This window comes from Salmo salar, chromosome ssa25 (assembly GCF_905237065.1).
Source record: "Salmo salar chromosome ssa25, Ssal_v3.1, whole genome shotgun sequence".
Classification (NCBI taxonomy): domain Eukaryota; kingdom Metazoa; phylum Chordata; class Actinopteri; order Salmoniformes; family Salmonidae; genus Salmo; species Salmo salar.
The window spans coordinates 12,823,717-12,848,807 of NC_059466.1; the positions used below are offsets into that span (position 1 = coordinate 12,823,717).

At 43.2% G+C, this 25,091-nt stretch overlaps 1 protein-coding gene across 7 annotated transcripts in view; it reads left to right on the forward strand.

Annotated features, from left to right (window-relative positions):
* Nucleotides 1-25,091, forward strand: part of LOC106586176 (protein TANC1) — a 279,123-nt gene that overhangs the window by 217,648 nt on the left and 36,384 nt on the right. For all 7 annotated transcript variants that reach the window (XM_014173125.2, XM_014173124.2, XM_014173128.2 and 4 more), the window contains 6 exons: nucleotides 3,174-3,405; nucleotides 5,116-5,282; nucleotides 10,798-11,405; nucleotides 18,068-18,176; nucleotides 18,899-19,021; nucleotides 24,669-24,905. In XM_014173125.2, coding sequence (XP_014028600.2) covers nucleotides 3,174-3,405; nucleotides 5,116-5,282; nucleotides 10,798-11,405; nucleotides 18,068-18,176; nucleotides 18,899-19,021; nucleotides 24,669-24,905 — 1,476 coding nt within the window. The remainder of the gene's footprint in view (nucleotides 1-3,173; nucleotides 3,406-5,115; nucleotides 5,283-10,797; nucleotides 11,406-18,067; nucleotides 18,177-18,898; nucleotides 19,022-24,668; nucleotides 24,906-25,091) is intronic.

Below are 25,091 nucleotides of genomic sequence, written 5' to 3' on the forward strand. Positions count from 1 at the left end.
TCAGGACTGCTATGTGGTGCGCTAAGGTGCAATAGCACCTAGCCAGTCACCTGCTTCTCCCTCCTCTTGTCCTGCTGCCCTGTAAAGTGTGTCAGCTCCTCCAGGTTTGATTGTAATTAGGACAGAGAGAGAGAGAGACAGATCCACAGGGTCCCACCGCCCCTCTCCTGTCCCCCAACCCCTGTCCAAGTCAGATGTCCGTGAACACAGCAGAACCTGTTCAGTACAAGGCACAGGCAGCACATCCTACTTTTAGAGCTCCACTTGGGAGACAGTATTTGGGGAGGTTAGTTGAGGTCATTGAGCAATGCTTCAACCAGTTCATCATCATCCCCTCTGTCTGGGTAGGGGATGCCACCTGGGTCGCATTCATTAGTGCACAACATAGCAAAATGTTTTGCAATGGAAAACTTAACAAATATTTATTGTTGGACAAATCCAGGTAGACCCCTATCCGTTTCAGCCTGTTTGCTTCCGTTTCGTTCCTAGTGAATACAACCCTGCTCAAGTGGACTGGAGTGTGTTATAGCCTAGTGGGTGTTGGTTAGTCAGACGATTGCGTATGAAGGTCACAATACAAGGACATGCCTTCAAGTCCCAGCTTTGATTTCATACTAACAAATAGCTACTGTATTTTCTCACCACCAAATTCCATTGTATAATGGCAAAAGTGGAATGAGGTCAGGGCTGGCTTAGTCTATATACCGAACTGATGTATTTAGGGACCTATAAAAGGGGAGTACGCGTAGATGCTAATGATAACCGTCTTCTGGTAGAGATGGGAAAGGCTTTCCCATAAATCTTCCAAAATAAATGTTAACTATAAAGTAGCCTATGCCTACCTGGCAGAATGATATCATGATTATTTGCATCAATCCAGTGGTCTTTTGTTTTGCAAACTCAGCAATTACATGAGTGCTTACCGAACAACAGTGTCTTGCTGGTGTGCAGTTACATTAATGGCTAACTACACCCCAAAATTAAAATGTATTCGATTTTTCCCAGACCTCAAAAGTGGTCTTCTGATGAGGTCGCACGACCTCGCGGAAATCTAATTAACATAATGCAAAATCCCCATCAAAATCTGTATGGTTTAAGCTAGAGATGTGTTTTTTTGCATGGGCTGTGTCTCAATCCATCACATCCGCCGATATAGCCCTTCCGCATCTGTGGTGAAAGGTGGCTAGAGCGTGTTTGTCAGACCATGAGACATCCCAAAATTCTGTCTTCTCACGAAATGTCTGTAGCGTCCAAACGGTTTGACCTACATTATGACCACTCTATTGAAAGCTGAGACTCTCACGGACACTCTGGCATTCTCTGTTTTTTCAAATGGCGCCCACAAGCCTCACAAGACTCATCTGAAGGTCCCCGGTACCAGTTCAAAAAATATGGAGATAGTTTAGTGCCTCAAATAAGGCGGTAAATACATGTAAAGAAATATATGTATTGTTTCCTGATCTTTCTTATCTCTCAGATATCCTGTGCATTCGGAAAGTATTCAGACCCTTTGACTTTTTCCACATTTTATTACGTTACAGCAATCTACACACAATACCCCATAATGACAAAGCAAAACACATTTTTAGAAATTTGTGCATATTTAATTGCATATCACATTTACATAAGTATTCAGACCCTTTACTCAGTACTTTGTTGAAGCACCTTTGGCAGCGATTACAGCCTCAAGTCTTCCTGGGTATGACGCTACGAGCTTGGCACACATGTATTTCGGGAGTTTCTCGCATTCTTCTCTGCAGATTCTCTCAAGTTCTGTCAGGTTGGATGGGGAGCGTCGCTGCACAGCTGTTTTCAGGTCTCTCCAGAGATGTTCGATCGGGTTCAAGACCGGCCTCTGGCTGGGTCACTCAAAGACATTCAGAGACTTGTCCTGAAGCCACTCCTGCATTGTCTTGGTTGTGTGCTTAGGGTGGTTGTCCTGTTGGAAGGTGAACCTTCGCCCCAGTCTGAGGTCCTGAGCGCTCTGGAGCAGGTTTTCATCAAGGATTTCTCTGTACTTTGCTCCGTTCATCTATCCCTCGATCCTGACTTGTCTCCCAGTCCCTACCACTGAAAAACATCCCCACAGCATGATGCTGCCAACACCATGCTTCACCATAGGGATGGTGCCAGGTTTCCTCCAGACGTGACGCTTAGCATTCAGGCCAAAGAGTTCAATCTTGATTTCATCAGACCTTTAGGTGCCTTTTGGCAAACTCCAAGCAGGCTATCATGTGCCTTTTACTGAGGAGTGGCCACTTTACCATAAAGGCCTGATTGGTGAAGTGCTGCATAGATGGTTGTCCTTCTGGAAGGTTCTCCTATCTCCACAGAGGAACTCTGGAGCTCTGTCAGAGTGACCATTGGGTTCTTGGTCATCTCCCTGACCAAGGCCCTTCTCCCCCGATTCAGTTTGGCCAGGCGGCTAGCTCTAGGAATAGTCTTGGTTCCAATCTTCTTCCATTTAAGAATGATGGAGGCCACTGTGTTCTTGGGGACCTTCAATGCTCCAGACATTTTTTGGTAACCTTCCCCAGATCTGTGCCTCGACACAATCCTGTCTCGGAGCGCTACGGACAATTCCTTCGACCCCATGGCTTGGATTTTGCTGTGGGACCTTATATAGACAGGTATGTGCCTTTCCAAATCATGTCCAATCAATTGAATTTACCACAAGTGGACTGAATACTTTCCGAATGCACTGTAGGACCATCACATCAGAACAAACTTTGTTTTGATTTTTTTTTTGGTCTATCTGTTGTTCCATGTAGTGAATCTGTTATTCAATGCATTTCTATTGGCTAATAGTAGCAGTAATGCCAAATTCATTATTTAAAAAAAAATAATGTTTATACCTTAACGGTTCTAAAAATTCTAAATCAATATGAAATACAATAATGTAGGGGAATCAGGCAAAAATATAACTGATTTTATAGGGCCCTATGTATTGCATCAAATGCCTTTTAGTCACCAAGCCTATTGGCTTTACAAGAACTTTGAGGTCACACAGCCAGCTTAGCAGATTTCTGCTGACTTAAACCAACAACAATGTAAGCTACTCACAGTCGATATTGTTGTATGGTTTGGTAATACACCAAAGGTTAACGTCTTATACATTTTTAGCCACTAAAGTTCCTAAACAATTGTACTCTTTTTTTTTTTCTCCCGTCCAGGTGGTTGCATATCACTACTGCCAGGCTGACAACACCTACACCTGCCTGGTCCCAGAGTTTGTGCACAGTATCGCTGCCCTGCTGTGCAGAGCGCACCAGCTCACCGCCTATAGAGAGCTGCTGCTGAAGGATTCCTATCTACAGAGCATGCTCAGTCTGCGCTCCTGCGTCCAGGACCCAATGGCAGCCTTCCGCAGGGGCGTGTTGGAGCCGCTGGCCAACCTCCGCAAGGGTACGATGCTAAACTAGTTACACCTAGGTTCATTCATATCTGACTGTTGTCACTGGTGTTCATGGTCCAAAATTATGTCTTGAAAGTACACATTGAATCCATTCTATTATCTAGGCCTTCAGTGGTTCAAGGTTTCTGACAAGTGTATTATAACTGTAATTTAACTACAGGTTTGCTTAGATTACTTAAATCGCAAACAGCTACCCAAGGTCCCTTCAGAGACCATTTTCTGTGCTTTTCACTTCTTCCAGCCAGCTGAGATAAATTGGTTCCATTCCTTACACAAAGAACCTGAAATACCTGAGTTAAATGGGTTAAGTGCTGGCTGTACATAATCTGCGGGGACATTGTTAATTGCTTGGTGTAGGAGCTCTGCGTTTGCTTTGACAACATTGATTTGAATTGATGTTACACTAAATGGTTAGTATTACTTTGTTATTGTTGTCAGGGCAGAAGAATAGTGCCTCTCCAAGGAAGCGTAAACTTGGTGACGGATGCATCTCTCCGATACAGACAGACAGAAACATGACTATCTCAAGGTCAAGTCCGTTTTGCAAAGACAACACGACCCACTATTTTCCCTGCTCTGCAGTGAATCGATATGTTACTGCAGGAGCCTAAACAGATGATGTAGATATAGAAACCCAGTGTTGGAATGATGGAGATGGAAAAGAATGAGGATCAATGTGCAGCCAGGGCATGCAGCAGCTCTCCTGTGACGGGCCCCTCACAACTGCCCCCTGTTCTTTATTGAAATGAATGACCGTGTTTGATTGGGCTTGATATGGAGGGAAGTGTTGATTTGTCCACTCCATCACAATGATGGTGTGGGGGGGTTGAGACATCCCAGCAGGGAGGGGAGTTGAACTTTGCACATTTTCCTGTCATTTATATTTTAGCGTGTTTCTGATCACTGTGCAAAGCTGGATGTGAGGAGGAACACTAGGTTGTGTCCCAAATGGCACTCTATTTCCTATATAGTGCACTACTTATTGACAAGTAGCCTATGGTCAAAGTAGTGCACTATATAGGAAATAGAGTGCCATTTGGGATGCACACATGGGCCCTGTCGTTCCGCTGCTGTGAAAGCATGGCTTAGATACTGCAGTGAAGAAGAGCAGATCCCCGCTGCGGTCTCAGCACAGAGCAGTTTAACGTACTGCACTGTCGATATGGCTGCGGACTAAAACACACTCATGTTCATTCATTACTGTGCTAGCTGTAGAGATGTGGGAGAATACCAGAGTAAACCATCTTAAGATGTGTTAATGCACCAGGCACTGCAGTGCAGAGAGATGTGATCTAAGTACAACGTTGTTTGTAGTTCTTTAAAGTGTGGTGTCCAACTATCTTACTCTCTTTCTCTGCTGTATGTTCAGTTCTTATTTTTACTGACACGTTTCTGGCAGCAGCTTGTATGTCTAGCTTAAATTTTATGAGAACAAACTCAAAAGAAAATGTTCTACTCCTCGGCAAAATGGCATGTTTGCAGTCGACTTGGCCTGAAAGATTTGTGAATTGTCGATTTGTTTCTTTCCACCATGTCTTCTCTACTGATCTGTGTGTGTGTGTGTGTGTGTGTGTGTGTGTGTGTGTGTGTGTGTGTGTGTGTGTGTGTGTGTGTGTGTGTGTGTGTGTGTGTGTGTGTGTGTGTGTGTGTGTGTGTGTGTGTGTGTGTGTGTGTGTGTGTGTGTGTGTGTGTGTGTTTAGAGAGGAAGATTCCAGAAGAAGACCATATCATACTGATAGACGGGCTAAACGAGGCAGAGTTCCACAAGCCTGACTACGGAGACACCATCGCCTCCTTCATCACCAAGATAATCTCCAAGTTCCCCTCCTGGCTCAAACTGGTTGTTACTGTCCGAGTCAACCTACTGGTGAGTCTACATGTACACTCCTACTGTACGGTGTATGATTACAGAAAAGTTACCAAAATGTTGCAACTTAAGATGGTGTTATACTGTCCAAGTAATGTACAGTATGACTTAATGACAGAGATATTTTGTCATCTGCCTCTTTGTATATGTAGGGCGACAGGTAGCCTAGCGGTCAAGAGCTTTGGGCCAGTAAGCGAAAGGTCACTGGTTTCAATCCCCGAGCCGACTTGGTGAAAAATTTGCCGACGTGCCCTTGAGCAATGCTCTTAACACTAATTGCCTCTAAGTCACTTTGGATAAGAGGGTCTTATAAATTACTAAAATGTAAATGTTAATATGTCACCATTCATGTTGATATCCAATAATTCACGAATTAATTTAATTGACCATTTGTATTTTTCCCAGTAAGGGTGCTGATGAGTTTAGCTGTATTCAAGGGCCATTTCAGCACAGCTAACTTGCCAATTTCAAGTGAATTAAGATACTTTTACAACCTCCATGGGTAAGTCTGGGTATCAATATTTGATACCTCTCTCACTGAATGACACAAGCACCGGCAGATCCTGACAAGTGTAAAAGAAGAACTGCTTTACGAAGCGTTTCTTGTTGTCATACACTATCCTCTACAAAGTGTCATTTCTGTCGAGTGCATCGAGAACAGTAGTGGAGAGAGTGAGAGAAATAACAGTTACCCATTAAATAAGACAGCATGACAACGGAACATGCAGACAGCCACTGACTGAAATTGACACTGAGTCTACCAATGGGGGAGATGAGCTGAGCTGGGGTGATCCAAATTCCCTATTCCCTATGTAGTGTACTACATTTGACCAGAGCTCTGACTACATAGGGACTAGGGTGCCATTTGAGAAGCAGATCCTGGTATCACTTCTTTGCATTCTTTGCAGAGTCTGATGTCTGATGGACAGAGCTAGGCTGTAGCCTGTAGACTCAGAGAATCTCAATTTCATACTCCTCGCATCCTCTCTCCTCGCCTCCTTCTCAAAACTCATTGGAGGAGAAGGTCAGATGGGAGGGACCTCTGACTTTCCCTCCAATAGGTTTGCAGAAGGAGAGGAGAGAGGATGCAAGGAGTGCAATTGAGATTAATCCTGGGCCTTGGGATAATGTGGCAGCTGACTGACAGCCATATCTGTACCAGCTCTTGTCATTATTGCTCTCTCAGCCACTCTGGCCACGGGCACAACTATCCATCAGTATGCATAGGCAGGAGTTAGTTACACTGCACTGCAGGCAGGGAGCATAGGAGGCTGCACTCATTTGTTAGATCTATGCTGTTCTGTTTTGTTTTTCTTGCGACTGGAGAATTGAAGGGGTAATGGGGATTATCCTGATTTCGTATTCAGTTATTTTTTAAATTTCCTCCTCCGTTTTGGTTAATCCTTGCATGGTGTGGGTGATTCTGTGATGTGCAGGGTTCGATACTGCGATTAAAACAGTCGCATTTGCAACCGTTTGACTTGGCAGTGCGACGCACATTTTTAATCAGTTGCAAGGGTGCAAGTGAAAAAAGTGCACCTGGTCACGTTAGTTTTTGGATCACAATTTGTTTTTGTTTTTTCTTCAGGATTTATTCAAAGAGTAATGTGCAGTTGACCAAAAATAAACAAACTTTCGGAAGAGGCAACAATGGCACGGGAATATCAAATCAAATTGTATTGGTCACATACACGTGGTTAGATGTTAATGCAAGTGTAGCGAAATGCTTGTGCTTATAGTTCCGACAATGCAGTAATATCTATCAAGTAATCTGGGTAACAAATTCACAACAACTACCTTATACACACAAATGTAAGGGATTAATAACAATATGTACATATAAATATATGGATGTGCGATGGCCGTGCGGCATAGGCAAGATGCAGTAGATGGTATAGAGCAGTATATACATATGAGATGAGTAATGTAGGATATGTAAATATTATTAAAGTGGCAATATTTAAAGTGATTAGTGATACCTTTATTAAGTCAATTTATTAAAGTGGCCAGAGATTTGAGTTTGTATTTTGGCAGCAGCCTCTCTATGTTAGTGATGGCTGTTTAACAGTCTGATGGCCTTGAGATAGAAGCTGTTTTTCAGTCTCTCGGTCCCAGCTTTGATGCACCTGTACTGACCTCGCCTTCTGGATGATAGCGGGGTGAACAGGCAGTGGCTCGGGTGGTTGTTGTCCTTGATGATCTTTTTGGCCTTCCTGTGACATCGGGTGCTGTAGGTGTTCTGGAGGGCAGGTAGTTTGCCCCCGGTGATGTGTTGTGCAGACCACTACCGTCTGGAGAGCCTTGCAGTTGAGGGCGGTGCAGTTGCCATACCAGGCAGTGATACAGCCCAACAGGATGCTCTCGATTGTGCATCTGTAAAAGTTTGTGAGGGTTTTAGGTGATAAGCCAAATTTCTTCAGTATTCTGAGATTGAGGAGGCGCTGTTGCGCTTTCTTCACCACGCTGTCTGTGTGGGTGGACCATTTCAGTTTGTCCGTGATGTGTACGCCGAGGAACTTAAAACTTTCCACCTTCTCCACTACTGTCCCATCGATGTGGATGGGGGGGTGCACCCTCTGCTGTTTCCTGAAGTCCACGATGATCTCTTTTGTTTTGTTGGCGTGGAGTGAGAGGTTGTTTTCCTGACACCACATTCCGAGGGCCCTCACCTCCTCCGTGTAGGCCGTCTCGTTGTCATTGTTAATCAAGCCTACTACTGTAATGTTGTCTGCAAACTTGATGATTGAGTTGGAAGCGTGCATGGCCACACCGTCATGGGTGAACAGGGAGTACAGGAGAGGGCCCCAGTGTTGAGGATTTACATTTACATTTTTACATTTTAGTCATTTAGCAGACGCTCTTATCCAGAGCGACTTACCGTAGTGAATGCATACATTTTAATTCATTTCATACATTTTTTTCCCCCCCGTACTGGCCCCCCATGGGAATCGAACCCACAACCCTGGCGTTGCAAACACCATTGCAAACACCATGCTCTACCAACTGAGCCACAGGGAGGCTGTGGCTCCGCGGGTTGGAGATGTTGTTTCCTACCTTCACCACCTGGGGGCATCCCATCAGAAAGTCCAGGACCCAGTTGCACAGGGTGGGGTTGAGACACAGGATCTCAAGCTTAATGACGAGTTTGGAGGGTACTATGGTGTTAAATGCTGAGCTGTAGTCAATGACCAGCATTCTTACATAGGTATTCCTCTTGTCCAGATGGGATTGTGCAGTGTGATGGCGATTGCGTCATCAGTGGACCTATTGGGGCGGTAAGCAAATTGGAGTGGGTCTAGGGTATCAGGTAGGGTGGAGGTGATATGATCCTTGACTAGTCTCTCAAAGCACTTCATGATGACAGAAGTGAGTGCAACGGGGCGATAGTCATTTAGTTCAGTTACCTTTGCTTTCTTGGGAACAGGAACAATGGTGGACAACAGACTGGGATAGGAATTGATTGAGTATGTCTGTAAACACACCAGCCAGCTGGTCTGCGCATGCTCTGAGGACGTGGCTAGGGATGCCCGGGGTCGGCAGCCTTGCGAGGATTAACACATTTAAATGTTTTACTCACGTTGGCCACGGAGAAGGAGAACCCACAGGTTTTGATAGCGGGTCGTGTCAGTGGCACTGTATTGTCCTCAAAGCGAGCAAAGAAGTTGTTTAATTTGTCTGGGAGCAAGACGTCGATGTCCGCGACGGGGTTTGTTTTCTTTTTGTAATCCATGATTGACTGTAGACCCTGCCACATACGTCTCGTGCAAATGAAAGATAAAATCCCCTGCTATTGAAATGATGCAGGCATCATTCGCTTTCCTGGCAGATCTTGACCTGGGACAGTATTTTTTTCATTCGGGCCAGTAGCTTTCATTTGGCACTGGCTCGGTGTGCCACTGGCAAGTCTACCTGATTGTCGACGCCCTGCTGTGTGCGGTGCACGTAGTGCCAGTATGTCTACCACTTTGTGTAGCTGTTAGCGATGCTAATGATAGCCTAACCATTTTCGGGTAGATGGAAAGGCAATTGAAGCTAACTACAAAGTAGCCTATGCCTACCTGGCAGAATCATGATTATTTGCATCAAGCCAGTGGCCATTTGGTTTGAAAACTCCATCACAAGTGCACTACAAGAGCACCTCTAGCCAAACACAACTGTCTGGCTGGTGTGCACCTGAATTAAAGGGTATCTACACCAAAAAATCTAAATTTCTCTATTTTTTTCTCAGACTTCAACATGGGCCCCCTGATGTGGTTTAAGCATTAATTGTTTTTAAAAAAAAGATTTCTAGAGCAAAAATCTAAAAAAAACCAACTGGGGAAAATCATACTAATCATATTTTTTTTCACATGGTATCGTTTTGGTATCAAGTATGTTCTAAATTGAGTGTTAGGACCCCTGGACCAGAGAGAGGATTTCCATGTTCGTGTTCATGGATCTTTTTGGGTTGGGTTGGGATTAGGCTACATGTCATGTCAAAATATGTTGATCCATCATTCCAAAAAAGAAACCTGTACATTTTTTCAAAAACCTGGGAAGTTACTGAAATTTTGCAAACCTAGGGAGGCCCTTTGATAAATTCTCTCATGAAGTAGGTAGGATAAGTGGAGACTAGAGCCAGATGAGGGCGTGAGTGTTACCTCATGCTCACACATCCAAAGTGTAAACAAGATCTCGGGGCAAGGTCGCTCACAATAATGGCTAACACTACAGACTAATAAGTGTGAGGTGTTCTTAGGTGAGGTGTTGCTCAGAAACCTTGGCCAGTCTGTGTATTATTCAGTATGTTTTTTTCTCTTTTCTCTCTCTCGCTCTCCTGCTCACTTTCGCTGTGTCTGACTCTCCCTCTATCTCTATCTCTTCTCCCCCTCTCACTCTCTTTCTGAGAAGAAGGTGTTATCTCTGAGCTGCATTACTTCTCTATCCTCTCCAGAAAGGCAGGAGGATTGCAGCAGGATTAAGGTGGATTGATTTCTCCCACCCTGAGGAGTGAGATTGAAGTGTGGGTTGTGTCCACAGCGTGCCCACTAAAAGTCTCCCCAATGGCCCCATCTCCTGCTCTCTCCAGCTCTATCATCTCCCAGCTCCCAAAGCCTTTGTTTGCAAACACATCGGCGAGTGACTGCGGCAGGCCGATAGCTTAGTGCTCAGTGTCAGTTCCAGCTAGCCCCCTGTGCTTACTGACCTTGGGCTGAAAAGAAAAGCTGGAGGAACCACACATGATATAGCCTTTATGGAGAGTGGAAGATTGTCCATTAAGCTCTTCATTTTGCAGTGGTTTCTGTGGTGTGGAAACCATTTTGGAATAGGAATTTGGAATTCTGAGCATACACTTACTTGTAAATTATATAGTTGATATATTGTTTTACCCACTTTCTCATTTACATAGACATCTTTTTGTGTGGGTGATGGTACTGGAGAACATATATTTATAATATAATAACGATATAATGTAACAATATAATATTAAAGTGCAGTAGCAAATCTAATGACAATATCCTTGTGTCTTCCATAGGAAGTCACCAGCCTCCTCCCCTTCTCCAAGATCTCCCTGGACGATTTCCCAGAGAACAAGGAAATCAACACGGACCTCAATGCCTACATCCAGTACCGCATCAACGGCAGCAAAGACATCATGAACAACATCTCCCTCAATGGCAAGGCCGACCCCATCATTGTGGGCAAGGTGAGCAGCCACCTGATCGCCCGCAGCCAGGGCTCCTATCTGTACCTCAAACTGACCCTGGACCTGTTTGAGAGGGGTCACCTGGTGATCAAGAGCGCTAGTTACAAGGTAGTGCCCGTGTCGCTGGCCGAGCTCTACCTGCTGCAGTGCAACATGAAGTTCATGACTCAGTCGGCGTTCGAGCGCTCGCTGCCCATCCTGAATGTAGCGCTGGCGTCTCTCCACCCGATGATGGACGAGCAGCTGTTCCAGGCCATCAACGCGGGTGCCGTGCGCGGCGAGCTGCCCTGGGACGACTTCCAGCAGCACATGGAGACGTTGTCCTGTTTCCTCATCAAGCGGCGGGACAAGACGCGCATGTTCTGCCACCCATCCTTCAGAGAGTGGTTGGTGTGGAGGGCAGACGGAGAGAGCACCAACTTCCTCTGTGACCCCAGGTGAGCTAGGCTAACTCAAATCTACCCTGATTAGTTAGGTGAACATAAACCCAATTAGTCAGATAGATGAACTCAAGCCCAATCAGTGAGTTAGGGAGCCCAGCAAAATAGCCTCAATTAGCCTTACTACCGTAGCTAGCTAGCTGGCTAACTTTGCTTGCTACTGTCGCTAGCTAGCTTCTATGCAAAGATTTGATGCAGTCAAGACAGGCACTACCATATGGTATGATAGATAACCAACCTATGGCAGCAACACGTTTGTCTAACTAGCGCGAGTTGGTTTGCCTACTTTCTCTCCCTCCTGCCACACACATAGACTGTCACACACACTGGTTGCTACTCCTCTCCCACCCCTCCCCCACATTCTGCTGAAACAAGCAGAGTGCAGCACACCAGCTCTCTCCCGATTCGCGCAAGGAAGTCTCCATTGAAGTAAAAAAAATTATAATGTTTATTTGAAACGCAACATGTGAAGTGTTGGTCCCATGTTTTATGAGCTGAAATAAAAGATCCCATAACATTTCCATAGGCACAAAAAGCTTATTTCTCTCAAATGCACACATTTCTCCTTTGCCAAGATAATCCATCGACCTGACAGGTGTGGCATATCAAGAAGCTGATTATTACACAGATGTACCTTGTGCTGGGGACAATAAAAGGCCATTCTAAAATGTGCAGTTTTGTCACACAACATAATGCCACAGTTGTCTCGAGTTTTGTGGGAGCGTACAATTGGCATGCTGACTACAGGAATGTCCACCAGAGCTGTTGCCAGATAATGTTAATTTCTCTACCATAAGCTGCCTCCAACGTCATTTTAGAGAATTTGGCAGTACGTCCAACCGGCTTCACAACCGCAAACAACGTGTAACCACGTCAGCCCAGGACCTCCACATCTGGCTTCTTCACCTGCTGGATTGTCTGAGACCAGCCACCCAGACAGCTGATGAAACTGTGGATTTGCACAACTGAAGAATTTCTGCACAAACTGTCAGAAACCATCTCAGGGAAGCTCATCTGCGTGCTCGTTGTCCTCACCAGGGTATTGACCTGACTGTAGTTTGGCGTCGTAAGTTCTTCCATGGCCTGCATACTCACCAGAAATGTCACCCATTGAGCATGTTTGGGATGCTCTGGATCGACTTGTGCGACAGCATGTTCCAGTTCCTGCCAATATCCAGAAACTTTGCACAGCCATTGAAGAGGACTGGGACAACATTCCACAGGCCACAATCAACAGCCTGATCAACTTTATGTGAAGGAGATGTGTCGCGCTGCATGAGGCAAATTGTGGTCACACCAGATACTGACTGTTTTTTTGATCCACGCCCCTACCTTTTTTTAAGGTATTTGTGACCAACAGATACAGATCTGTATTCCCAGTCATGGGAAATCCATCGATTAGAGCCTCGTGAATTTATTTAAATTGACTGATTTCCTTATATGAACTGTAACTCAGTTGCATTTATATTTTTGTTCAGTGTATTTCAACTATTCAGATATCAACCCAAAAAATCATGATATTATTTGAGTAGTGAAATCATTTCAAATGCCCACCCTGGAACCCCCTACAAACGTGCCTAGCATATTCTGTCAGGTTTAACACTAACAGTAGAGCTTTTAATCAGCAATACATTCAAAGCCAGTAGGAGATTTCTCTTTTCAGTTATTCAGTTGTGTTGAATTGAAATTGCAGCCTCTCTACCATGAGTGAAATGTGTGGTTTCCTCGGAGAGATGGCTCACTTTGGCATTTCTTCTAGCACTCAGAAGGAGGAGAAATAATTACAGTACCTTGTTTAGAGCTGCATATTCTGATCTTCAGACGCTTTTAAAAATGTAAACACCGAGGGAGACAGTGTACCATTTTGTTTAAGGAGCAAACAAGCACAAGACAGTATTGAATGGTTGTTTATGCAGTAAAGAGGGAGGAAATTACCATCAATAAGAAGTTGTACGTGACTCATCTGCCTGGGAAACCTCTGATGTCTGTTTCTTCACTTGAAGAGGAAATCGAACATTCAAGACAGCGTCGCCGCGTTCCCTTTTAAGTTATATCAATCCACTCCTTTTCACTCAATCACAGACATGTTATTGCTCCCTAGTTTGTATACCGCCATTGATCGATACACATGGGGCAGGATACTTATGTAATCCGCGAGGAGGGAGAAGACGGCGCTTCGCTGCAGAAGAAATTATGGAATTTATAGCTCAACTCTGAAACAGAAGCTGACAAGTCATATTTCTTCCTGTTGCTGTTAAGATGTGCTTTGCTGGGTGAGGGGATGGATGGACAGCCAGGAGAAGTAACCTAGTGGATGTCTGAATCCCAAATGGCACCCTATTCCCTATATAGTGCACTACTTTCGACCAGAGCCCTATGGGCCCTTGTCAAAAATGGTGGACTAAATAGGGCCATTTGGGACAGTGCTGATGTTGTTTGGCAGAAACACAGGGGTTGTCAGCATACATCCTGGGCCCCGTCCCTGTCACATTATCTTACATGGGGTCGACTGATGAAATGTAGGGATCCTTCAGTGCTCTGCGTGTTGGGAAATTGATTTAGCTACACAAGTCGGATGAGGGAGGTTGTTTACTGGCAAGGATGTTTCCATAAACTCTATTCAGTGTAATAGAAGAACCATCTGTATGGAGTTCAGACACCACTGGCAACTGATGTCGACATTTGAATTTCAACACTCATTTGGGTTGGAACTGAATTTGCTCTTAGACATGGTTTTCTCTCAGCGAACATACTCTTGAGCTTAGTAGCAAATGTATACTATACAGTAGTTAGCATTACTACTGTCAAGAGTGTACTACTATCTGTAACGGCTGTCTGTGGAAGTAGACCAAGGTGCAGCGGAGTTAGTGTTCATCTTTGAATTTTAATAAACGTAAGAGAACACTTTACAAAAATAAACAAAAACGACAGCCAAACAGTCCTGTCAGGAAAAACTCTAAACAGAAACAATCCCCCACAAAACCCAAAGGAAAAACAGGCTCCTTATGTGTGACTCCCAATCAGCAACAACGAACGACAGCTGTGCCTGATTGGGAGCCACACACGGCCCAAAACAAAGAAATACAAAACCATAGAAAAATGAACATAGAACGCCCACCCAATGTAACACCCTGGCCTAACCAAAATAAAGAACAAAAACCCCTCTCTATGGCCAGGGCGTTACACTATCTTGTTGCTATCATTTATAACAACAAGAACTAGGGATTCACGATATATCGGGGATATTAGCTAAAAATGCCAACATCGGTATCGGCCCGATGTCTAGTTCAACGCCGATGTGAGTAACCGATGACGTAATGATGCCACGTAAAATTTTGCGCTACACCTGCAACACAGCATTCCTAACCTAGCCTACAATGTCTGTTGTGTGAATCCAGCAATCATTTACATTACATTTAAGTCATTTAGCAGACGCTCTTATCCAGAGCGACTTACAAATCAATCAATCAATCAAGTAATTTGAAAGAATATTTCAGCAAGATAACTCAAAGGCGAAATCCATTAACGCCAAGATAATGGAATTCATTGCCCTTGACAATCAACCGTTCTCTGTCGTGGGTGATGTTGGCTTTCGCGACTGGTTGAGCACCGGTACACACTAACGTTACCAAGTGCGCTATTGTTCAGATGTTGCCCTACCGGAGTTACACAGTAATAGCGTCACTGCTATTAGCTTCAGGACATGCTATGGAACGCCATTTGGGTCTTTGCGTGTCCAAAAAGATACACGTCAAATAACACTATTTGACAATAACACTATTTGACGCATTAAATAAGATTTTAATTTGACACGTCAAATACAACCGTTCTATTATAGAATGTTATGTGTTCTGAATTTGCATGTGCAAGCCAAGTGCCACCACTACTATCAGTAGCACTGTCAAAGCTGTACAAAAGTCTGCAAACAAGCAAACACCGGCCACGAACGATGTGTTTACAATACCACGTTGGTAATAAAGCATTATGTGTTCGACTGCAACTTCTGGGGTAGCTAGCTTTAGCTTGGTACCTAGCTAGCACCAATACAACCAATACAACCAATCTGAAAACAGTGGCCAGTAGAAACTGCTGTCATTTTCACTATTCTTAGCAATGATTTAGGAATCCTTGTGAGTAAGTATTAGCTAGGTAGCCAGTTGTTGTTTACCTATTGAAATTGAACTTCAGTTCATGAAAATAAATAGCTAGCCAGCTACTCAATCCTGTTGCCCAAAGCTAACGTTATAAGCAGCCAACTAGCTTCATCTGTCTTGTGAGGCTCGACCTGACCGGGTTATGTGTTGTGAAGCTAGCCACAAGAGGAATTAGGCACAATAGTGGAATTTGCGGTTTGCCTTCAAAATAAAAGTACCTCTTTGGAAGTGATGCAGAAAGTTACAATTGGTGGAATCATGCCATATTTAGACTAGATAATGTTAAACAAGGTTGGAAGGTGAAGCAATGAAATGGGGTATCAATCTACTCAGTGGCACCCACAGAATACAATTGTGAAGAGTTTGCACAAATATTAGCATTGTTGCTCATATCGCGGGACTGTGACTGTGTGAAATCACCTCCCCAGTCAGCCTATTGTGTGTATTGACATTTATATTGCATTGTACAGCTTTACCTAAGGATTGGGGATCAATAAAATGGTGTATCAGTCTACTCAATACCCAAGATATTTTTTCCCAACGTCCTCCTCAGAGTTATCAGACTCCAAAACATCCACTCAGTATTGTTTTTCCTCAAGAATAGTGTTAGATACACATAGGTTGACAATAAATGTGGCTCAATTCACAGTCCCGCAATAAGAGCTACAATGCTAATGTTCTCTGGGTGTCACTGAGTAGACTGATACCCCATGTCATTGATCCACAATCCATAGGTAAGGCTGTACAGTGAAATAAGTATGCCCCCAATGCAATTCTAAGTATAATACATCCAGTGGGATTTCAACACATTTTTGTCAAATTAACAAATTATTGTCTTTTGTTGATTTTATATAACAACATTCCAACCTCGTTTAGCATGATCTATTCAAATGTGGCATAATTCTACTATTTGCATTAATTTGCGTCACTGTCAATGACATACTTTTATTTTGAAGGCTAACCGCAAGTCCACTATTGTGGCTAATTCTTATTGTGGCTAGCTTCACATAGATGGTTCCGACCACCATTAATCAAATAAGAACTGTCTTATAAATTACGGTTATTTTAGATGATGACACCTAGCTATATAGTTTCACTGTAATAGAATGCTTAGATAGCTGCTAAAATTGTAAATATCGGTTATCGGTATCATGTTTATTTTTTTAATGGCAAGGAAAATATCGGGTATCGGGCAAAAATGTCATATCGGTGCATCACTAACAAGAACTTATGTGGTCCCTAAAGCATCAACACAGTATGAAGTGTTATTGTAGATTTAAAGAGAAATCTTTGAAAACAAAGACATGATTTGGTAGCAAAGATTGGTGATCGAAGACATGGGCTAATGCCAATCAGGAGGGGGACAAGTACAAACTTGGGTGGTTACTGTATATTGTAAGGGAATATGTATGCATCCTATCTTAAATATTATCAAGGAATTTACTGTGTGTTCGACTTCATCTTAGATTAATTTTGGCAAGGAATCTCAATCTGCAAAAAAGTCGTTGTTTCCTGCGGTGTTGCTGCCATGTGGAACGGGCTAATGTGTCTTTAGACTGATTTTTTTAGACTGTGATTAGACTCGGATTCTTCATACCCTCATTAGTGACTACCATAGTGCACACTAATCATACTACGGACAAATCCCAAATGGCACCCTATTCCCTATATAGGGGTCAAAAGTAGTGCACTATATAGGGAATAAGGTGCCATTTGGGACGCACAATGATTGTCATTACTTTCTCTCTGTTCTGACTCACCTCTGCATACCTCCTCCAAGCTGCAGTCACTGACCTCTATACACCCCCTCTCAGACCCCTCCAACACAATCTGTCAAAACAAAAGCAAGCGAAGACCTGGCACGAGGACTGACACACAGAGCTAGAAGAAAAGCTTGTTATTTCCCCATTTAAAAGAGAAAGCACACCTTAACGGAAAAAGTTCAAACTGAAACGTCAGTCATGCGTGGTCTTTTAATGAAGTTCTCTGGTAATTAACACCAGAGAGCAGAGCTTCAGTGAGAAGAGGAAGGTGGTTACGTTCAACACAAGGGCTGCATTCTCTAGCCTACACCACTTGTCCTCCTATCCTCGCGGGCCAGGCCAGGCATGGCCTAGATAGGGTCTAGACACTAGCGTTTAACAGTGTTTAATCAGACCGGCCAACAGAGAGGCTGACGTGGAGTAATGGATAGAATAATGCGCCATGATTACAACAAACTCTCCAATCTCTCAAGATAAGAAAATTACAAATCTCAATTCTGTCTCCGACTGCCTGGGGAAATTAAACAAGCTTTAGTTGGAATGAAAAAATAGCAGCCATCACTCCCCAATCAGCCAAATTTGAAAGTGGATGATGAACAATGTGTCACTCACATCGATACATTGTAAGACCATCCTACCATGGCATAACTACGGCACCTGTAGTAGGCCCTAGACATTGTTTTTCGAACACTTTGCACACTTTTAGTTGTTGATGGGAAATGTCTTGGTGTTTCCTCTACAGGAGTGGACACGCACTCATGGCCTTCATGCTGTCGCGACAAGAGGGGAAACTGAACCGGCAGCAGACCATGGAGCTGGGCCACCATATCCTTAAAGCACACATCTTCAAGGTACAAGAGACTAGCCAGGACCAGATTACCGAACGGGCATGCAGGGCACATCCCCCGGGGCCCTTTAAAGCTATATTTGAGCTATAAAACAGCCCCAAAAAAATATCTACCTCATGGCAAAAAGTATAGAAATGCTGGAAATTTGCTTTAAAACGGCAACATTTTCTCTTGTAGAAAATGTGTAGAATAGCATTATAAAACTGCACATTTTTCTCTCTGCACTTTTGCAAAATGTGTTGAAATGCAGTAAGTTAACTGATTTCATAAAAATAATAATAATATACAATATAATGCCCCAGGGCCTCAAGGTAGTCCGGCCTTGAGACTAGCTAGTTCTGGGCCAGAATTCACAAAGCGTCTCAGTGGCAGTGCTGATTTATGATCAGTTTTGCCTTTTATATCACAGTGAATAAGATGACATGGACAGAGAGGGACCTGATCCTAGATCACCACTCCTACTCTGAGACTCTTGATGCAAATGGCCCCTGAAGCCTATAGTGTATATCCCACCCTTACTCGGATTACATTCCTTTTGTGAATTTTAGAGTGCGTATGTTTATTAATGAATCAAGATACATGTACATACGGACAGTATCATCAGAGGATAAGCCCTCTGGGTGTGAGAGAAGGCCCTGGGAGTGAATATACTGTATGTATCATTGGTTTATTGACCTGGTGTGTGTGCATGGTTTCAGTGTCTCTGTCTCTGTCTCTGTCCTCAGGGTCTGAGTAAGAAGACAGGTGTGTCTTCCAGCGTGCTGCAGGCCCTCTGGATCAGCTGCAGCGCTGACGGCCTCTCTGCAGCCCTGGCCTCTCTGAGGAACCTCTACACCCCCAACGTCAAGGTGAGACCTCCACCCTAGACATCCAGACCCTCATCTGGAGCACTGCTGTGACATACTGACATAGGATATGCAATTTATTTATTTCTTCAGGGTATTTGTATTGATAGATACAGTGAAAAAAGTGATTGAGATGGGGAGATAGAGGAGAGGGACATAGAATGGAAAATGGCGCTGTCAGGGGTTGAACCCATGCCTCCAGGGGCAATGTGTAGTCTGCAAGCAGTAGCACTACCACTAGACCAGCCAAACCCAACTGGCGGACCGTCGTCTGGGTCCGGACCCAGAGAAGAGTCAATCCGGACCGGACAACATCGCATTTTGTTTTATAAAAGTCAAAACATTATTTTTTGTTGACAGCTTTAAAAAATCAACCCGGCGCAGCAGCCTCTTTAACTCAGCAACCTCTCTTTCTCGCTCTCTCTGTCGATGCAACGCCCGCCTGAAAAGGAGCAATATTAAGCGCCATTATGACACCAGGCATAGTCATTTCGATCAGAAGTATCCCCTGAATGCGGAGGTGAGAACAAACAAGATGAACCAACTAAAATCTCAATTTGAGAGGTCCGCCAAAGCCCTTGCCAATTCCCAGACAGCCCAACAACATGCAATGGAGTGTTCACTGAGGAATGCTTGGGTTTTTGGGAAAACACTAAACACAACAAAAGATGAGCTCAGGGAAAAGATCAAACGGATCCTACGTTTGAAAGAGGACCACCCTGACCTGATATCATATCACTGCATCATCCATCAATCTGTCCTGTGTGCCAGTCTGGGGAAATAGTATTCTGAGGTCCTGACAACGATGACGAAACGGATCAACTTTTTGAGAGCAACATCATCCCTACAACACTGCTTGTTACGAGGCATTCTGACAGAGGCCAATGCCAGTTTTGCTGACTTACTACTGCACAACAATATCAGATGACTCAGCAAAGGCAGGGTTTTGGAACGCTTTTGGGCCATTCGGGAGGAAATCAAAGCTTTGTTATCAGAGCAAAAGAGTGACAAGGCAATTCAGTTTTTGGAATTTTAGGAAGATGAGAAGATGAAACAGTTGCATTTTTGACAGACATTACATCACACCTTAATCAACTGAATGTTAAGCTGCAGGGATGGCACAACACAGTGTGTGATATGATAACAGCAGTCTGGGCTTTCCAGAAGAAATTGGAGCTTTTCAAGAATGATCTCTAGGGAGAACTTGTCCACTTCCCCAATCTTCTGGTGCAAATGCAGGGAGACAAAGATTTTCCCAAACCATGTTGATTTCATCCAGAAGCTGATGGAAAACTTCAAGGCTCGCTTTGATGACTTCACTGTTGGAAGAGAACTGCTGCTGCTCATTCAGAACCCCTTCTTGGTCATAAGTGTGACAAAGTTGTCAGAAGAAGCAAAACAGATCTTCAGATGGGTAGATGTTGCCTCACTGCAAATGGAGTTGATTGAGCTGCAAGAAAATGTGTCTTTGAAGGAGCAGATTGGTGACTGTGACCCTGTTTCTTTCTGGGGAAAGATGGTGCCTGCAGCTGATGTCCCTGTTCTCAAGAAGCTGGCACCATACATCCTGACCATGTTTGGCTCCGCATACAGCTGTGAATCAGCTTTCTCCACAATGAACTTTATTAAAAACAAATACTGCTCCAGGCTCACCAATGAACAACGGCACCAGTGTCTCAAGAGTTGCTCTCACACCATTTGTGCCAAAGTTCAAAGCATTGGCAGGAGACAGAAAGTGTAATTTCTCTCATTGATGCAAGCCCAGAGTGACTTCTACATGAATATTGCATGGCCCACAGAGACATTCTGTGCATTCCGATTATTATTTTTGTTAAACTCTCCTTTCTTCTCCAGAAACATGTACTTTATTTTATTAGAATTCATGTTCACAGTGCACTTTATGCATAGACAGTTATGCCACCACTTTTGTTCTTCTGCAAAATAAGTTGTAATTCATTGAAGTTCTTAGTCTCATTTTCTGTATTTAATGTACATTTTATATAACAACATGTTTCCTAAGTCGTAGACGACTATGTTTGTTACTGCGGCTGTACCACAGCGTCGATAAAGGACGATATCCATCCGGACCTTTGCCACCTAGGAAATTTGTGTCACTGAACCTTCTCAAATAGTAGTTGAGTACCAACCCCCAGCACTGACATATAGACTGGTCCAAAATGATTGATGAGCAATAATGACTGTATAAAATAAATAATTAAAATACTGAGCTGTATTGTATATTGTTATTGTAATACATGCTAACCTCCCCTGTTATTGGTAATGGTGAGAGGTTAGCATGCCTTGGGGGTATGATCTTTGATCCTCTGTAACTTTCTCATTATTCAGGATTATCCGTAATCATGGTTGCATCCACATTAATATAGAAGTGTTTAGAAGCCTATTCTATTCTTATTTATAATAACTGACTCCAAAATGACAATACATTATTTACCATTCATTTCTATTGGGCACAAAACAAACTGCAAAAATGAATCTAACAAGTTTGTAGAGTCACAAGCTTGATGTAATCATTGTGTGCTAGGTATATTGGACCAAATACTAAACTTTTCACGACTTAATTTATAAGAATCTTTTTATACTGTCATTATTGCTGTGTGTCAATAATTTCGGACCCCACTATATGTTCTTGAACTCATGCATGTTGCCTGAACACACTGGTCATTGGTCTCCCTGAATTTTTTTCCTATTACATTTTTCCACCAGCGATTTGTATTAGCACAGTAGTATTATTGTAATCTACTCTCCTCACCTCAAATGTCCTCCCTGAGTGCTTGTTAATTCCACTGATGGCTCCCAGTGTGTGTTATGATAAGCATTGTGATGTTTCCTGGAAACACTCACTCACGGTGATGAGTGTGGGCTCGCCACTGATGAACAGCTCATTGGAAATCTCACCAAGATGCTCACTGGCTCCAATAGATTGATGCAGGTTGCACTCTCTTCCATTAGTTTGATCCATCTGCTATCTGTGATGCTGCTCTCAGCGGGGAAAAGGAGGCTGTGCCATTCTAAGTAATTACAGAGCCCTTTTTAATTTAATAAACAAGAAGGCACATAATGACAGAGTGGGCAAAATAACTTTTTATGTTAAATTATACCTGGCTGTGTGTCTGTCTACGTGCCCTGCTCTGTCTATTATGGCAGAAGATAGGAGGACTATTTTCTAAGGCGTTTAAGGCAATTATCAGTGGGGAATGATGCATTGTAGCTTTAAGCAAAAACAACTATATATTTTTCTTTGCCATTAGCAGTATGCTTAGGGTGTGGTTCTATTAACGCTTAGTGTTGTTTTGTTAATGCTTAAACATTATCATCTCCGTTTTTTTGAGTGTAACATCTCTCATGAAGACAGTCACAGACAGAGTTGTTCCTTGTCCTCCAATGCCCCCTAAGAATCATTGGTGCTAATTTATTTTGTTGTGGTTCCGCCGGTAAATAAAACAAATTAAATTTCCTCTTCTTTTAACACTCACTGGGTTTGACGTCTCGTCTGATTAAACATAAATTATTATATTCCTTATCAAGGAGAAGAAGAATATGCTCTGATTATCGCAACACTAGATAATTTCCACTGTGTACTCTTGCGTTGAATGCATTTCTAAATTACTATATGTGCAATCAAATTTAGTTTAGAGCAATCTCTTAGAAAAAAGTGTTCCAAAAGGGTTCTTTGGCTGACCCCATAAGAGAACCTTTTTTGGTTTCAGGTAGAACTCTTGGGTTCCATGTAGAACTCTCTGTGGGTAGGGTTCTACCTTGAACCAAAAGAGGTTCTTGAAAGGGTTCTACTATGGGTACAATCAAAAAACCTTTTTGGTTCTAGATAGCACCTTTTTTTCTAAGAATGTACAGTCAGAGACGGGGGAATGATTTTTTGACAGGGGGTGCAGTTTTTTTTTGCCAGATTTAGATATGTTTCTGCTTATAATTTCTAACATTTTGATAGGCTATTTGTTAGTCAACTTGTCTATAATTAGATACATGCAGCTTCTCTTCTGTCATTATATGTTGCCCTAGAAGACTAAATAAACCCTTGCTCACCAGAAAAATGTCATACATTGATAGAATGAGTGCTTCAATCTAGTTGACATCGGTAAATTTTTCTCTGTGGTCTCTGCTTCTTTCACAGAGCAAAGACATTTAGGGATCGATAAGAAAATGCAATAAAAAAATTTTTTCGTTTGACCGGTTGCAAGGAAATAGAAAGCTGTGATAACGACCCAACATGTTTCTGATAAGATTTCTTCCGAAAAAGTAAGAGCGCCTGCTAAATGACTAAAATGTAAACATTTCAGTTCTGCTTGGATGCATATTTTATGTGGTTGAAATACTATCAGCTTTTATGATGCTGATAAAAATAGCACTTCTACAGATGGTATCTAACTGTGCGTTTGCATTCTCTCAAGATGCTGAAAGAAAGAAATCATATTTCTCTACTCCTGTTCCAGAGTCCAAATGTACATTTGGTGTATCACTCTACTGCAATAACTGCTTTATTCTGCAGGAGTTAATATGAAGGCTATATGAGAGGTTATAGACCTACAGTCAGTGTCCAGATTTCAGTTTCCATTTAACCCATCTGAACAGTAGGCTACAGTTCCCTTGACGTGCCAAAGGCCTATTTGAAGTCCCCGTCTTGTGACTGTCGAATATGTATATTGCCACACAATCATCACACATAACACTGCTATAATCCTCTTTTACCACTTCACCAAATCTTTCCCAAACATTGCTTTTCTGGCCCTCCCTTCTCTTTATTTTCAAATCTCCATTTCACAGCTTTTCGCTTGTTGAATTGAATTAAACTCGGACATTGTCCTTTTTGACCCCCGTGAATCGACGTTAACTTTTTCTGCCCGTTCCCAAAAGCATTTGGCGATTGGCATGTAGGCTATAGTTAGGCCCTAAAGCTTAGGCTTACGCTCGAATGCCAGATGGCCTAAAATAATGAAAGAAAACCTCAATGTAGCCGATAGATATAAAATGCACAAGTCTAGGTCCAAAAGGCTCCTTAACAGCTTCTACTCCCAAGCCATAAGACTGCTGAACAATTCATCAAATGGCCACCCGGAGTATTTGCATTGACACCCCCCCGCCCCATTTTGTTTTTACACTGCTCCTACTCGCTGTTTATTATCTACGCATAGTCACTTTGCCCCTACCTTATTTATTTTGTATTTTATTTAGTAAATATTTTCTTAACTCTATTTTCTTAAAACTGCATTGTTGGTTAAGGGCTTGTAAGTAAGCATTTCACGGTAAGGTCTACACCTGTTGTATTCGGCGCATGTGCCAAATAAAATTTGATTTGATACATTTATGGATTTTTTAAGGTATTGTTTTCTCTTTCTTCAACCCACCACACCACCCACCCGCCCTTCATCCACACAATATTTCATGACCATAAACTCGCCCGCCCCATAGATACAACCGCGGGGACTGCGAGTTATGAGTCAACCCACGCATCACAACCGAAGGATGCGGCATTACCCCTAGCCCAGCCAGGCCTCTATTTTCTTCTAACAGGTTTAGGGAAGCCAAAAAGTTTAATTCCATGCTCATGTTTTTCTTATACAATTTCATAAGACAGTTGAATTCCATGTGTATTTAATGTGTGCTGCTCTTGCAGGTGAGTCGTCTGCTGATGCTAGGCGGGGCCAATGTGAACTACAGGACAGAGGTGCTGAACAACGGCCCGGTGCTGTGTGTCCAGTCCCACCTGGGCCACCAGGAGATGGCTGGCTTGCTGCTGGAGTTCGGGGCTACCTTGGACGTGGTGTCCGAGAACGGCATGAGCCCTCTCTGCTTCGCCTCGGCTGCCGGACACCTGGGTTTAGTCAGCCTGCTCTGCAAGAGAGGAGCCAAGGTTGGTGGTACTGCCCTTAGACCCTCAGACAACTACAGGATCAGGGCTAATCATCCCAGCTTTTCCCTTAACACTAGAACCACTGGGCCTCAATGGACCCCCCCTTCAAGCTAATGAACAGTCATTTTGACTGCAACATTCTAACAGTGTATTTAATATATTTCATATATGCTATCGCAAAAATAA